We start from the raw sequence: 16977 nt of genomic DNA on the forward strand, positions 1-16977 counted from the left end.
CTATTCATATTCTCTAGAATATTCACAATTATTTACATTTCTTTACTTAACAGGGGTAGTAATGATATAAAATTTTCAGCACAATTTTCTTTATGTCCAAAAGTAGCTAGCTTATTTGAAGCCAGATTTTATTGACCCTATATGAACTCATCACTCCAAACAACCAGCTTGAGGCTGCTGGCTAAATCCATAGTGTCTTTGAGATTCTTGCATAATTGACCTACTCTGTTCTGTTTACTTCCACATGTAAATATAAAGCTTTAAACCTCCTTTCTTTCTTCTCAATAAAGAACAAAGTTTGTATGGGTGAAGAAAGAGGTGAAAAAATTCAACACTAATGCCAAATCCAAGGAAGCCTTTAAGACACTTGTATTTTTTTTAAATTGCTATTTGTGTCTAACAATTCTTATTTGCTTGCCAACTCTAAAAGGAGCACTAAGGAAGTTGATATTAATTAAATTTACTATTTAAATGTTCAACTGAAAAAGAAAATAGCTAGTTTTGTAGGTATCACCTATTTACACAATAAAGTTCTCTAAAAGATGTCCCTTATAGAAAAAGTATTTACAATGAAATATATTGCTTCATGACTTAAGGTTTTAGCTTATGACTTTTCCATAAAACATATTATAAAGCCCCCAGTATTCATCTTTCAGGGTTCTTAGAGATACAATAATCATTGGCTGACTATTTTTTAGGCTTTTTCTAACGAGGAAAAACTACAAATACCAAAAATTAAATTAATATTTAATTTCAAATTTTGAGACAGATTGAAATTTTAAAAATAAAACCTGACCATGAAAGTAGAAATATATTTAATTTAACCAGTATACTCTTTACCAGTTTATTACTTAAAACTGTAAAAATCTTACTTAAAATTTAGTTGCTCTTCCCAAAGTCCAGTAAAAAAATATGCCTTTCAAGGTTTTTTTTGAATATTTCACTGAATTAATATCAAATAAATGGAATAATATACCAAGCTGTTAATAAACACTTCGACACAAATGTCAATAATAAATGCACAATCACGAAAGCCCAGAAAAACTATATCAATATTGTACAGATGTAAAACAAGTTTAAATAATTTTCCACATAATAAGTACAAAGTCCACATTTGTAGTGAACTTCAGTATATTTCATTTTAGTGAAAATCAGAATGGATTTTGTTGAGATGTGGATAGACACTGAAGATAATTGTAAATAACTGTCCATGGTCAGTCTCATTTTAGAAAGTAAAGAGCCAAATGGCATTACATTTAAATTCATCATGAAATTTTCATAATGGAGTTAACTTTAAACACCTGGAGGCATCCTTGTATGATAAAAGAGAAATAGCCAGAGGGAAGAAAGAAAGGATAAAAAAATGGCCATTTCGGTATCTAGCCCATATCTACTTGTAAGTAACATTATTGGAGTATTTTTTAGGAGGAAGATGTCAGATAATAATTTCTGCTTTTATTAATGAAAATCTCCACTTACCGTAGCTTCGTTGCAAACCGTGCACTTAACCACATGCTGGTGAAGCTTGCCATCCAAATTGATGAGAGATTGGCACACGCGGCAGTTTATTACTGGAATACCACTGGCATCTGGACTGACAATGGCTGTGTACGGAGGTGGGAGTTCCGCTAAAAAGATATTAGCCACTGAATCAGAGTCTCAGAGATATTACGGCTGGTTTGAGCAAATAAGCAATAGAAGTAAAGAAGGAAAACTATCAAAATTTCTCCTGTTCTTTATGTTTTTAAAGCTGGCCAACATAATATAGTTTCAGAGCAGAAACACATATAGAACTATATTGTGAAGTAGAATAATTCTTAGCTCCTCAAATCCAAATCACACCTGCCTAGTTTTACACATTTTATTAACCTCTACTCAAATATTCACTCCATTTCTATGTGCAAATTCATAGAGTTTGTAATAGGAAGGTGATAATTTATGCCTAAAGTAAAAATCATACACTAATGATCTGGCTCCCAAGAAACAGAAACAGTCAATGAGGACAAAGCTTTAAAATCACTTACATATATACATATACATAAATTGTGTAGTTGTCGTGCTCTGTTTATACTAGAACCAGTATAATAACTGCTGAGTATGACAAGAACAAAATAGGGTTTTGGTGGCAGTCAAGGAGAGACCAAAGTGAACTCAGGGAAACTAAACATATCAACATGGAACATGTTCTAATTAGAATGGAATTATTCTAATTTCAGACAAAAAACAAGAATGAAGTAAATTTAACAATTTTTGTCTCAAACTTTCAACTAACATTAAAAATCTAGGAAATGTATCAAAGTATTTATGGGTAAAAAATATATTGTCTGGGGGCTTTCCTGGTGGTGCAGTGGTTGAGAGTCCGCCTGCCGATGCAGGGGACACGGGTTCGTGCCCCAGGCTGGGAAGATCCCACATGCCGTGGAGTGGTTGGGCCTGTGAGCCATGGCCGCTGAGCCTGTGGGTCCGGAGCCTGTGCTCCACAACGGGAGAGACCACAACAGTGAGAGGCCTGCATACCACACACACACACACACACACACACACACAAACACACACACACACACTATATATATATATAGTCGGGGATGTAATTTAAATACTCCAAGAAAAAAATGGGTTAATAGATGCAACAAGAGTAGCAAAATGTCTGTATTTATGAATATAAAGACACAGAAGGTCATTTTGCTCTTACTACTTTTGTGTATGTTTGAAAATTCTGAGAATACAAAGATGCACACACACACACACACACACACACACACACTGCTTTTTGAGAGTCCTTAAGTCGACTGATTGGGTGATTGGGCAGAGGGTAGAAGCCCAATTTCAGAATTGTGTTCATCTACCAGAAGTATATATTTGTTACAAAAGTTAGAGAAAAAGAATCTAGATATACTATTCCAGAATGGGATTTCTAAAGGGGACTGCCTAGCCTCATTTTGTAGCTATCTTAATTACAGGAATAAGAGCCCCTTTCAAGGTAAGATTTTGTCATAGGCCATCTAGAAAAGGCTACACCTCAACACATGATTGAATCCCCACTAAAGAGAACTGATAGTTCAACGGGCTACTGTGACACTATAAAATACAATAACAATACCTAATCATGAAAAGAGCTATTTTTGAAATAGAGATTTTTCTATCCACTGGATTAGATTCTGAACTCTGTGATAGTCTGAAATGAGTTAGAGCATAGCACATTATGGTATGTTTAAAATCCACATATTACCACCTGGCATCCTTGGGGTATATCATGTAGATTTTTTAGACTTGCAAAGAATTAGCAACAAGTGTTATCCATTCAAATATTCATAATAAACCAAATTTCTGCAGCAGCCAAGGCTCTGAAAGAGGCCACATTGAAATGACAATATGCACACATCCCTGGAAGTCTTATACCAGAACACTGCCAAACACTGAATTTAAAAAGAAGCTATACAGCTTCCCTGGTGGTGCAGTGGTTGAGAGTCCGCCTGCCAAAGCAGGAGACACGGGTTCGTGCCCCGGTCTGGGAAGATCCCACATGCCGCAGAGTGGCTGGGCCCATGAGCCATGGCCGCTGAGCCTGCGCGTCCAGAGCCTGTGCTCCACAACGGGAGAGGCCACAACAGTGAGAGGCTCGCGTACCGCAAAAAAAAAAAAAAAAAAAAAAAAAAAAAAAAAAAAGTGAAAAGAAGCTATAGATGTCTAAATTATAAAAATAGTTTTATAATTTATAAAACTATAAATTAGGTACATGAAAAGCTGCTCAACATCACTAATTATTGAGAAATGCAAATCAAAACTACAATGAGGTATCACCTCACACCAGTTAGAATGGGCATCATCAGAAAATCTACAAACAACATATGCTGGAGAGGGTGTGGAGAAAAGGGAACCCTCTTGCACTGTTGGTGGGAATGTAAATTGATACAGCCACTATGGAGAACAGTATGGAGGTTCCTTAAAAAACTATAAATAGAATTACCATATAACCCAGCAATCCCACTACTGGGCATATACCTAGAGAAAACTATAATTCAAAAAGACACATGGAGAGGAGCCGGAGGAAGATGGCGGAAGAGTAAGACGCGGAGATCACCTTCCTCCCCACAGATACATCAGAAATTCATCTACACGTGGAACAACTCCAACAGAACACCTACTGAACGCTGACAGAAGACCTCAGACCCCCCAAAAGGCAAGAAACTCCCCACATACCTGGGTAGGTCAAAAGAAAAAAAGAATAAACAGAGACAATAGGATATGGACGGGACCTGCACCAGTGGGAGGGAGCCGTGAAGGAGGGAAGGTTTCTACACACTACAAGCCCCTTCGAGGGCGGAGACTGCAGGTGGCGGAGGGGGAAAGCTTCGGAGTAGCGGAGGAGAGCACAGCAACAGGGGTGTGGAGGGCAAAGCAGAGAGATTTTGGCACAGAGGATCGGTGCCCTCAGGCACACACCAGCCCGAGAGACTTGTCTGCTCGGCCGCCAGAGCGGGCGGGGCTGGGAGCTGAGGCTCGGGTATCGGCTTTCAGTCGGAGCGCAGGGAGAGGTCTGGGGCTGGCGGCAGGAAGAGACCCTGAAGGGGTTAGTGCTAGCCCGGAGGGAGTCCGGGGAAAGGGTCTGGAGCTACCGGAGAGGCAAGAGACTTTTTTCCCTTTTGTTGCCTGGTGCGCGAGGAGAGGGCATTCCCCTCCCTCCCCTCTGCCTGAGTGAGCCAGAGCCCCCGAATCAGCGGCTCCTTTAAACCCGTCCTGTCTGAGCGAAGAACGGACGCCCTCCGGCGACCTACGCGCAGAGGCGGGGCCAGGTCTAAGGCTGAGACCCGGGAGCTGTGAGAGCAGAGACAGGGAAATCTCTCTGTGCAGCCTCCGAGGCAGCGGATTAAAGCTCCACGGTCCATTTGATGTGCCCTGCGTCTGTGGAGTGCATGAATGGACAGCGAATCATCCCAAATTGAGGAAGTGGACCTTGAGGACAAGATTTAAGACTTTCCCCCCCTTTTTTTTTCTCTTTTTACAACGAATTATCTCAAATTAAGGAGGTGGACTTAGCAAGATTTCAGACTTTTCGCCCTTTTCCTCTTTTTACAACGAATTATCCCAAATCGAGGAGGTGGACTTGGAGAGCAAGATTTTTGATTTTTCCCCCTGCTCTCTTTTTGTGAATGTGTATGTGTAATCTTCTGTGTAAGATTCTCTCTGTATAGCTTTGCTTCCACCATATGTCCCAGGGTTCTTTCGGTCCGTGTTTTTTTTCAATAATTACTTTTTAATTTTAATAACGCTACTATATTTCATACTTTATTCTATTTTACTTTACCTGCTCTTTCTTTTTTTCCTCCCTTCCCTTCCTCCCTCCCTCCCTCCGCTCCTCCTTTCCTTCTTTCTTTTTCTTTCCTCCATCCCTCCCTCCCTCCCACCCTTCTTCTTTCCACTTTCTTTTTCTTTCCTTCCTCCCTCCCTCCCTCCCTCCTGTCTTTCTTTCTTTCTTTCCTTCCTCCCTCCCTCCCTCTCTTCTTCCATTCACTCTTCCTTTTGCTTTCATTCCTCCCTCCCTCCCTCCTTTCTTTCCTTTCTTTCCATCCTTCCTCCCTCCCTCCTTTCTTTCTTTCTTCCTTCCTTCCTTCCTTACTTCCCTTCTTCCTTTCTTTCAATCTCTCTTTCTTTCTTCTACTAATTATTTCTTTCTACTTTTTCTCACTGTTATTCTGAGCCGGGTGGATGAAAGGCTCTTGGTGCTGCAGCCAGGAGTTAGTACTGTGCCTCTGAAGTGGGAGAGCCAACTTCAGGACACGGGTCCACAAGAGACCTCCCAGCTCCACATAATATCAAGCAGCGAAAATCTCCCAGGGATCTCCATCTCAACACCAGCACCCAGCTTCAGTCAACGACCAGCAAGCTACAGTGCTGGTCACCCTATGCCAAGCAACTAGCAAGGCAGGAACACAACCCCACCCATTAGCAGAGAGGCTACCTAAAAACATAATAAGGCCACAGGCACCCCAAAACACACCACCAGACGTGGACCTGTCCACCAGAAAGACAAGATCGAGCTTCAACCACCAAAACACAGGCATTAGTCCCCCCCACCAGGAAGCCTACACAACCTACTGAAACAACCTTAGCCACGGGGGACAGACACCAAAAACAACGGGAACTACGAATCTGCAGCCTGCAAAAAGGAGACCCCAAACACAGTAACATAAGCAAAATGAGAAAGCAGAAAAACACACAGCAGGTGAAGGAGCAAGATAAAAACCTACCAGACCTAACAAATGAAGAGGTAATAGGCAGTCTACCTGAAAAAGATTTCAGAATAATGATAGTAAAGCTGATCCAAGATTCTATTTCCCAGATCCAAAATCTTGGAAATAGAATAGACAATATGCAAGAAACAGTTAACAAGGACCTAGAAGAACTAAAGATGAATCAAGCATCGATTAAAAACACAATAAATGAAATGAAAAATACTCTAGATGGGATCAATAGCAGAATAACTGAGGCAGAAGAACGCATAAGTGAGGTGGAAGATAAAATAGTGGAAATAACTGATGCAGAGAAAAATAAAGAAAAAAGAATGAAAAGAACAGAGGACAGTCTCAGAGACCTCTGGGACAACATTAAACGCACCAACATTCGAATTATAGGCGTTCCAGAAGAAGAAGAGAAAAAGAAAGGGACTGAGAAAATATTTGAAGAGATTATAGTTGAAAACTTCCCTAATATGGGAAAGGAAATAGTTAATCAAGTCCAGGAGGCACAGAGAGTCCCATACAGAATAAATCCAAGAAGAAATACGCCAAGACACATATTAATCAAACTGTCAAAAATTAAACACAAAGAAATCATATTAAAAGCAGCAAGGGAAAAACAACAAATAACACACAAGGGAATCCCCATCAGGTTAACAGCTGATCTCTCAGCAGAAACTCTACAAGCCAGAAGGGAGTGGCAGGACATAATTAAAGTGATGAAGGAGAGAAACCTGCAACCAAGATTACTCTACCCAGCAAGGATCTCATTCAGATTTGATGGAGAAATTAAAACCTTTACAGACAAGCAAAAGCTGAGAGAGTTCAGCACCACCAAACCAGCTTTACAACAAATGCTAAAGGAACTTCTCTAGGCAAGAAACACAACAGAAGGACTATACCTACAATAACGAACCCAAAGCCATTAAGGAAATGGGAATAGGAACATACATATCAATAATTACCTTAAATGTAAATGGACTAAATGCTCCCACCAAAAGACACAGAGTGGCTGAATGGATACAAAAACAAGACCCATATATATGCTGTCTACAAGAGACCCACTTCAGACCTAGAGACACATACAGATTGAAAGTAAGGGGATGGAAAAAGATATTCCATGCAAATGGAAATCAAAAGAAAGCTGGAGTAGCAATTCTTATATCAGACAAAATAGACTTTAAAATAAAGACTATTAGAAGAGACAAAGAAGGACACTACATAACGATAAAGGGATCGATCCAAGAAGAAGATATAACAATTGTAAATATTTATGCACCCAACATAGGAGCACCTCAATACATAAGGCAAATACTAATAGCCATAAAAGGGGAAATCGACAGTAACACAATCATAGTAGGGGACTTTAACACCCCACTTTCACCAATGGGCAGATCATCCAAAATGAAAATAAATAAGGAAACACAAGCTTTAAATGATACATTAAACAAGATGGACTTAATTGATATTTATAGGACATTCCACCCAAAAACAACAGAATACACATTTTTCTCAAGTGCTCATGGAACATTCTCCAGGATAGATCATATCTTGGGTCACAAATCAAGCCTTGGTAAATTTAAGAAAATTGAAATTGTATCAAGTATCTTTTCCGACCACAATGCTATGAGACTAGACATCAATTACAGGAAAAGATCTGTAAAAAATACAAACACATGGAGGCTAAACAATACACTACTCAATAACGAAGTGATCACTGAAGAAATCAAAGAGGAAATTAAGAAATACTTAGAAACAAATGACAATGGAGACACGACGACCCAAAACCTATGGGACGCAGCAAAAGCCGTTCTAAGGGGGAAGTTTATAGCAATACAATCCCACCTTAAGAAACAGGAAACATTTCGAGTAAACAACCTGACCCTGCACCTAAAGCAATTAGAGAAAGAAGAACAAAAAACCCCCAAAGTTAGCAGAAGGAAAGAAATCATAAAGATCAGATCAGAAATAAATGAAAAAGAAATGAAGGAAACGATAGCAAAGATCAACCAAACTAAAAGCTGGTTCTTTGAGAAGATAAACAAAATTGACAAACCATTAGCCAGACTCATCAAGAAAAGAAGGGAGAAGACTCAAATCAGTAGAATTAGAAATGAAAAAGGAGAAGTAACAACTGACACTGCAGAAATACAAAAGATCATGAGAGATTACTATAAGCAACTCTATGCCAATAAAATGGACAACCTGGAAGAAATGGACAAATTCTTAGAAATGCACAACATACCAAGACTGACTCAGGAAGAAATAGAAAATATGAATAGACCAATCACAAGCACTGAAATTGAAACTGTGATTAAAAATCTTCCATCAAACAAAAGCCCAGGACCAGATGGCTTCACAGGCGAATTCTATCAAACATTTAGAGAAGAGCTAACACCCATCCTTCTCAAACTCTTCCAAACAATATCAGAGGAAGGAACACTCCCAAACTCATTCTACGAGGCCACCATCACCTTGATACCAAAACCAGGCAAGGATGTCACAAAGAAAGAAAACTACAGGCCAATATCACTGATGAACATAGATGCAAAAATCCTCAACAAAATACTAGCAAACAGAATCCAACAGCACATTAAAAGGATCATACAGGGCCTCCCTGGTGGCGCAGTGGTTGAGAGTCCGCCTGCCGATGCAGGGGATACGGGTTCGTGCCCCGGTCTGGGAGGATCCCATATGCCGCGGAGCGGCTGGGCCCGTGAGCCATGGCTGCTGAGCCTGCGCATCCGGAGCCTGTGCTCCGCAACGGGAGAGGCCACAACAGTGAGAGGCCCGCATACCACAAAAAAAAAAAAAAAAAAAAAAAAGGATCATACACCATGATCAAGTGGGGTTTATTCCAGGAATGCAAGGATTCTTCAATATACGCAAATCAATCAATGTGATACACCATATTAACAAGTTGAAGGAGAAAAACCATATGATCATCTCAATAGATGCAGAGAAAGCTTTCGACAAAATTCAACACCCATTTATGATAAAAACCCTGCAGAAAGTAGGCATAGAGGGAACTTTCCTCAACATAATAAAGGCCATATATGACAAACCCACAGCCAACATTGTCCTCAATGGTGAAAAACTGAAACCATTTCCACTAAGATCAGGAACAAGACAAGGCTGCCCACTCTCACCACTCTTATTCAACATAGTTTTGGAAGTTTTAGCCACAGCAATCAGAGAAGAAAAGGAAATAAAAGGAATCCAAATTGGAAAAGAAGAAGTAAAGCTGTCACTGTTTGCAGATGACATGATACTATACATAGAGAATCCTAAAGATGCTACCGAAAAACTACTAGAGCTAATCAATGAATTTGGTAAAGTAGCAGGATACAAAATTAATGCACAGAAATCTCTGGCATTCCTGTACACTAATGATGAAAAATCTGAAAATGAAATCAAGAAAACACTCCCATTTACCATTGCAACAAAAAGAATAAAATATCTAGGAATAAACCTACCTAAGGAGACAAAAGACCTGTATGCAGAAAATTATAAGACACTGATGAAAGAAATTAAAGATGATATAAATAGATGGAGAGATATACCATGCTCCTGGATTGGAAGAATCAATATTGTGAAAATGACTCTACTACCCAAAGCAATCTACAGATTCATTGCAATCCCTATCAAACTACCACTGGCATTTTTCACAGAACTAGAACAAAAAATTTCAAAATTTGTTTGGAAAAACAAAAGACCCCGAATAGCCAAAGCAATCTTGAGAACGAAAAACGGAGCTGGAGGAATCAGGCTCCCTGACTTCAGACTATACTACAAAGCTACAGTAATCAAGACAATATGGTAGTGGCACAAAAACAGAAAGATAGATCAATGGAACAGGATAGAAAGCTCGGAGATAAACCCACACACATATGGTCAACAGATCTTTGTTAAAGGAGGCAGGAATGTACAGTGGAGAAAGGACAGCCTCTTCAATAAGTGGTGCTGGGAAAACTGGACAAGGACATGTAAAAGTATGAGATTAGATCATTCCTTAACACCATACACAAAAATAAGCTCAAAATGGATTAAAGACCTAAATGTAAGGCCAGAAACTATCAAACTCTTAGAGGAAAACATAGGCAGAACACTCTATGACATAAATCACAGCAAGATCCTTTTGGACCCACCTCCTAGAGAAATGGAGATAAAAACAAAGAAAAACAAATGGGACCTAATGAAACTTCAAAGCTTTTGCACAGCAAAGGAAACCATAAACAAGACCAAAAGACCACCCTCAGAATGGGAGATAATATTTGCCAATGAAGCAACTGGCAAAGGATTAATCTCCAAAATGTATAAGCAGCTCATGCAGCTCAATAGCAAAAAAACAAAAAACCCAATACAAAAATGGGCAGAAGACTTAAATAGGCATTTCTCCAAAGAAGATATACAGACTGCCAACAAACACATGAAAGAATGCTCAACATCATTAATCATTAGAGAAATGCAAATCAAAACTACAATGAGATATCATCTCACACCAGTCAGAATGGCCATCATCAAGAAATCTAGAAACAATAAATGCTGGAGAGGGTGTGGAGAAAAGGGAACACTCTTGCACTGCTGGTGGGAATGTGAATTGGTACAGCCACTATGGAGAACAGTATGGAGGTTCCTTAAAAAACTAAAAATAGAACTACCATATGACCCAGCAATCCCACTACTAGGCATATACCCTGAGAAAACCATAATTCAAAAAGAGACATGTACCAAAATGTTCATTGCAGCTCTATTCACAATAGCCTGGAGCTGGAAACAACCTAAGTGTCCATCATCGGATGAATGGATAAAGAAGATGTGGCACATATATACAATGGAATATTACTCAGCCATAAAAAGAAACGAAACTGAGCTATTTGTAATGAGGTGGATAGACCTAGAGTCTGTCATACAGAGTGAAGTAAGTCAGAAAGAGAAAGACAAATACCGTATGCTAACACATATATATGGAATTTAAAAAAAAAAAAATGTCATGAAGAACCTAGGGGTAAAACGGGAATAAAGACACAGACCTACTTGAGAATGGACTTGAGGATATGGGGAGGGGGAAGGGTAAGCTGTGACAAAGGGAAAGAGAGGCATGGACATATATACACTACCAAACGTAAGGTAGATAGATAGTGGGAAGCAGCCGCAGAGCACAGGGAGATCAGCTCGGTGCTTTGTGACCGCCTGGAGGGGTGGGATGGGGAGGGTGGGAGGGAGGGAGATGCATGAGGGAGGGGATGGGGGAACAGATGTATATGTATGACTGATTCACTTTGTTATAAAGCAGAAACTAATAAAAAAAAAAAAAAAAAAAAAAAAAAAAAGACACATGCACACCAATGTTCAATTGCAGCACTATTTACAGTAGCCAGGTCATGGAAGCAACCTAAATGCCCGACAGACGAATGGATAAAGATGTGATACATATATACAATGGAATATTACTCAGCCATCAAAAGGAACGAAATTGGGTCATTTGTAGAGACATGGGACGGCCATAGAGACTGTCATACAGAGTGAAGTAAGTCAGAAAGAGAAAAACAAATACCGTATATTAACGCATACATGTGGAATCTAGAAAAGTGGTACAGGTGAACCGGTTTGCAAGGCAGAAATAGAGACACAGATGTAGAGAACAAATGTATGGACACCAAGGGTGGTGGGGGTGGGATGAATTGGGAGACTGGGATTGACATATATACACTAATATGTATAAAACAGATAAGTAATAAGAACGTGGTGTATAAAAAATAATAAATAAAATTCAAAAAACAAACAAAAAATAGTTTTAAATCCTTGAAAGAATTTAAGGTTGATGCAGAATGACTTGTAATGTATTAATCAAGAAGAAAAAACAGGTTAAAGGATCAATGTGTCAAAATACATTTGAGCCTGTGCAATTTGCAGATTACTTTATCAGATCTCGGTAAAGAAGGTATTGTTCTGGGAAGAAGCATACACACCTCACTAGAAATTCAAGACACACTGCCTGGTGTGTAATAATAAATCTTTTTTAAAAATAATTATTAGCAATAGCATTATTAATAAAAGTTTCTTCTTTTACCTTTTCCTTCAGTTATAAAGTAACATAAAGTAGGTCTCCCATTAATTCCATGTTTCCACCTTACATAGTGTGATAGAAAAGAAATGTAAAGACAAGATAATTTCACAAAGAAAACAAGGGCATTGAGGGTGAGGGGAAGAGGCCACACATTGCAGCTACATATAAGGATGGTAAAACCCATTCACTCCAACTGGCAAAAGTTTTGCTCAGTGGAATCTCCTAAAGATTTTAATGGTTGATCTTATTTGGTTCTGAGACATTTGAAGTGTATGAAAACCAACAAAACCCTGTGAACTTTTCCTCTAAGACTTGTACTATATAATTTTTAACCTGTACAAAAAGAAAAGCTTTCAATGACAAAAATATGCCAGAATCTTCTGGAGCCTTGGGAAGTGGAAGGAGGGGGAAAGAATGAGTGAGGATTAGAAGTCTAAAATGGGAGAGACTATAAGCTCCATGAGGCCAAGGTCATGTTTGGCTTGTTCAGGACTGATACAGCACTTGTTATAGTGCTTGTTCTATGACAGGTGCTCACATATTTATTGAATGGATGATGGATGACTAAATGAATGAATAACTGAATCACTGAAATTTATCAGGCTCATCTATTTCTCCTGGGAAAATGATACTAAGTATATTACCACTACTCTCCTTGAAGAGGAGCTGGGGTCCTAGTAGGGGAGTACAGCATGACTGAAAAAAAGGCTCTCTTCTATATACAGAATACCCTCTCCAAATCATGCACTGAGAGAGGGAAGTGGACAGGGGACACTGGCCTGACCCACCAGATAAGTACAATCAATCCAAGAGATCAATAGAATGACAGATGTTGCAGCCTAACTGCTCCATTAAACAGTGCTTTCAGGCCTATAATTTCAACTTTCTGTCCATTAATTACTTTAGCACTAAACTGATTTAGAGATATTTCTTGTACTTTTATCCCAAGGAAACCTTGACCTACAACTCCATCTTCTCTTGTAAACGACTTGTAATTACAGAAATTTATTTCACTGTCAGTAAACCTGCACTAATTAGCAACTTAGATTGTTCATTTTGTCTCTTTTCACTTTAAAACAGTCAACAGATCACCACTATTATACCTATTTTAAATTTCTGCCCTGGATAAAAGTCCACTGTAATCTCAGAACTTGGGATTTTTGGATATTAAGAGTCACAAAAGTTCTTCATTTTGGAAGAGTCTTACTTGTTATTTAAACAATGATCATTTTCTCTATGGGGTTTGCCTAAGTGAAAAACCTTTTTTCTCCAAGTGAGCAGTATTTGTTAGACCAGTAGTTCTCAAACCTGAAAAACCCCCTCAAAGTTCCAGAATTATACAGTGTTAGAAATTCAAGCAATCTTAGTCTAGTATTTAGTCTAATTTCTTCATTTTATGGAAGAGAAAACTGAAGACCAGAGATTCTGACTTCTTAGTAGACTTTTATACAGCACTTCAGCAAAGCCAAGAGCTGACTCTACTCCCAGAGGTCACTCCATAATGACAGCTGCCTCTCTTAATGAATAATGATTTAATATAGGGAAAAGATGTAAGGACTAATGGGGATTCTGCACAAATACTTAGACAAGAATCAGATCTGAGTTAAAGGGGATTAGGAGGAGGAGAAAGAAGAGTCAGGGAAAATGAAAATTAGAACATAATATGAAGAAAGAATTAGTTCATGATAAAAAATTCACAGAAAAACTGAGACTCATAAAAGAGACAAGACAAAATAACATAGATCACAAGGCATACATAATGGTCTTCCTTAAAACACTCAAAAGGAACCATTATTATTCTATAAACCCACAAGTGATCAAATTACACGTTCCCATCATAAACATCAACCTAATTTATCTATTTTATGCCCAAAAGCTCCTTTTTCCTGCTAATTCATCCTGGTGTAATAATCCATACTTCAGTTTTTACCAGATATACCCAGATATAGCATTTTAAAGGCTGCAAATGTTTTGCTGGATAGCTCTGATCTTTATTATCTCAGTTATTCCTTTATAAATCTCTGCAGTGACAATATTTTCCAGTTTAATTCACTTACTTCACTAATACAGTCTTATATGCAGTCATTCTGGCCCTTGACAAAGATGTACCAAGGTTGAAAAATGACATCAGATTTAAATGAGAGATAATTTAGAACACTATGAATATAGGATGAGCAAGAAAAGTATAAAGGACCAGCCTGTGAGGAAAGCTCTGGCTTTTTCTCCTCCACAGGATTTTTGTGGAGAGTATGGTTAGGGACAGGTTGCCCTTGGCTGCTATGGGATATCTACTTCCTGTGTAAAACCTCTCCAGTCCAGTTCAACACAGAGAAAGGGAAGACCACCTTCTGTTCCTCCCCTCTCTGAAACCAAAGAAATAAAACTATTCCAGGAGACTCTTGGATTCTTCTAGAACCATTATACCCTCATAAGGATCCATCTGGCTAAAGTCAGTTTGGAAGGTAAATGTGCCAGCTATTAGGCTACTGACTTTCAGCTCCAAATCCACCCTTCTATGCTTTGTCATGCTGGTGCTAAAACTCTCCAAACCACATTTTTTCTTTGCCAGCTGGCTGCAGGTTATGTTTTGTTAATAAGAGGTGATAAACAGAACCTGCAAGGTTGAAGGAGGAAGAAGGGGCTTGTAGGCCTTTCTCCAGGTGTACAAAATCTTTCTCCAGGGCTCAGAGACATCACCACCAGTGGGCTGGTGCCTCTGAGAAGTCATGTTTCAGTTATGTTCCTCTAAATTGCTAAATTTTAATAATTCCAATCTCTTCCCTTTGTTCTCACAGCCCTAGAGGTAATAGCTGCTTCCTGCATTTAATACCTATTTGATAAGTTAGAGTAATATTTTTACCTTTTAGTTACCTACTTAACAACTTTATACCAAATTAATTCTTTCTGTTATATTATATTGTTTGGTTTCTATCTTCAGGTCCTAACTGTTATAAAGCTCATACCAGTTGTAATCTCAGGAAACAAACCCTCAAAAATGGGTTGGTCATGTCTTGGGCTTGAATGCAGTGCTGAGCTCCTTTACCAGTGAGACATGGTATGGTAGTGATTGATGGCATGTAGTGGCATCCTGGTGAATCAGATTATCCCCTATAGATTATTGTGATATTTGAGGCTCCTTTACTTGACCATTATGGCAGTAATAATTACTGTGTGGATTGTGATATGGGGTAAAATGAAAAGCTCAGGTCTTTAAACTCTCAGCACAAGTCATGGTCAGAGAACTTCTATTGCAGCCCTAAAAATATTGCTTATTTCTAATTCTCACAGGGCTTATATTGCTGAAAATCAAACACAAAATTTAATTGTATAGATAGCTAAATTATAAGGTCAGGGAAACCCAGAGCCTTACCAAGTCTGCCATGTGAAACTTAGGACACTGATTGCAAAGAAGAGGAACTCTGAAACTTGGAATGGGGCCATCTAGTTGTACCCAAACAGAGCTGAGAATCTTACACTCCTGAGTCACTCTGAGCCTCCCTTGTGAGTGGAACACAACATTTCTTCTTATGTCTGAGAATATGAGCCTCCTTTTAATGGAAAACTGTAATAACCTCACCTGAAGTAGTTGTCTTACAAGGAAATGACCATTTTCCTTAAGACCCATCATCAAACCCCTTGTTGCCTCAAGACCCATAAACTAGGATCAGATCTCAACAAGCTTTAGGAGGACAAGTACAAAATGTGACTCAGAAAGAAGCAACTAACACCTCAAGAGAATTGCAGTGTTTTGATAATATATATTGTCAGAAACCTGGAGAATATGTGTGGCAGTGAATCCTATGGGGGTTAAAGCAAAAAGGATGGAATATAACACTGAGTTGAGCCAAATTTAATAATCCAGGTATACTTGACAAATGTTCTGGTTTCAATGTTTGTTTTAAATCTGGAAGTGGCTCTGTCAGTTTACTTGTTGGTTTGATGAGACTTGGCCTAGCATGATGCAGAAGAAGCAATCAAAGGTTTAAGGAGTCAGGAATGTTAGAGTGAGTTTATCATATGAAATCTGCATCCCACACCCCACTACATCCCCTGAGAGGACCCAGAGGATATGCCTTTAACTAAGGCATTGATTTATACATTATTTAGGGGAACACAAGCATTCTGCTGTGGTGACTCTCCTACATAGGCCAGGCATTACAGTGCAGGATGACTCCAGTTGAGATCATGGAATCCCAGAGTAACAGAGGCCAAATGGCAGCACTTAAAAGTCAAAGACAAAGTGGGTACATTTAATGTAATGGGAAATAGTGGATATTAGAAAATGTTGATCCATAAGGACCTTTGGCAGTGGCTCATTGAAATAAGCCTAAGAATGAATTGGATGGGTAACCTACACAAATGTTACTTGGTTATATATGATAGAAAAATCTAGGTCTTAAAACCAGCGACCTGACTTGAGTAGCCACAGTGATGAGTCCTAGTTTTTCAACCAGTTTCCAACAAAGCCAATTCACAGACCCAGAGCATCTTTATTGAGGGTTTGTTGATGCCTCTGACAAATGATTCAGCAACACTACTATAAGTATATATTATAAATCTCCAAGTTTCCCCCAAAGACCTGAGATCATTTACTAGAGTGACTATTCACTGGGGAAAATGAAAATACCCAGATATTTCAGGTATTGCTAGAAACTGGCTCGTAAATGGTGC

General features: G+C 38.9%; 1 protein-coding gene across 1 annotated transcript in view; it reads right to left on the bottom strand.

Annotated features, from left to right (window-relative positions):
* Positions 1–16977, bottom strand: part of PIP4P2 (phosphatidylinositol-4,5-bisphosphate 4-phosphatase 2) — a gene marked incomplete at both ends in the record, with an annotated part of 95818 nt that overhangs the window by 64492 nt on the left and 14349 nt on the right. The window contains one exon of the mRNA XM_079722538.1: positions 1480–1628. Within this exon, the coding sequence (XP_079578664.1) occupies positions 1480–1628 (149 nt within the window). The remainder of the gene's footprint in view (positions 1–1479; positions 1629–16977) is intronic.

Source organism: Hyperoodon ampullatus (genome assembly GCF_949752795.1).
Source record: "Hyperoodon ampullatus genome assembly, chromosome: 17".
Taxonomy (NCBI): domain Eukaryota; kingdom Metazoa; phylum Chordata; class Mammalia; order Artiodactyla; family Ziphiidae; genus Hyperoodon; species Hyperoodon ampullatus.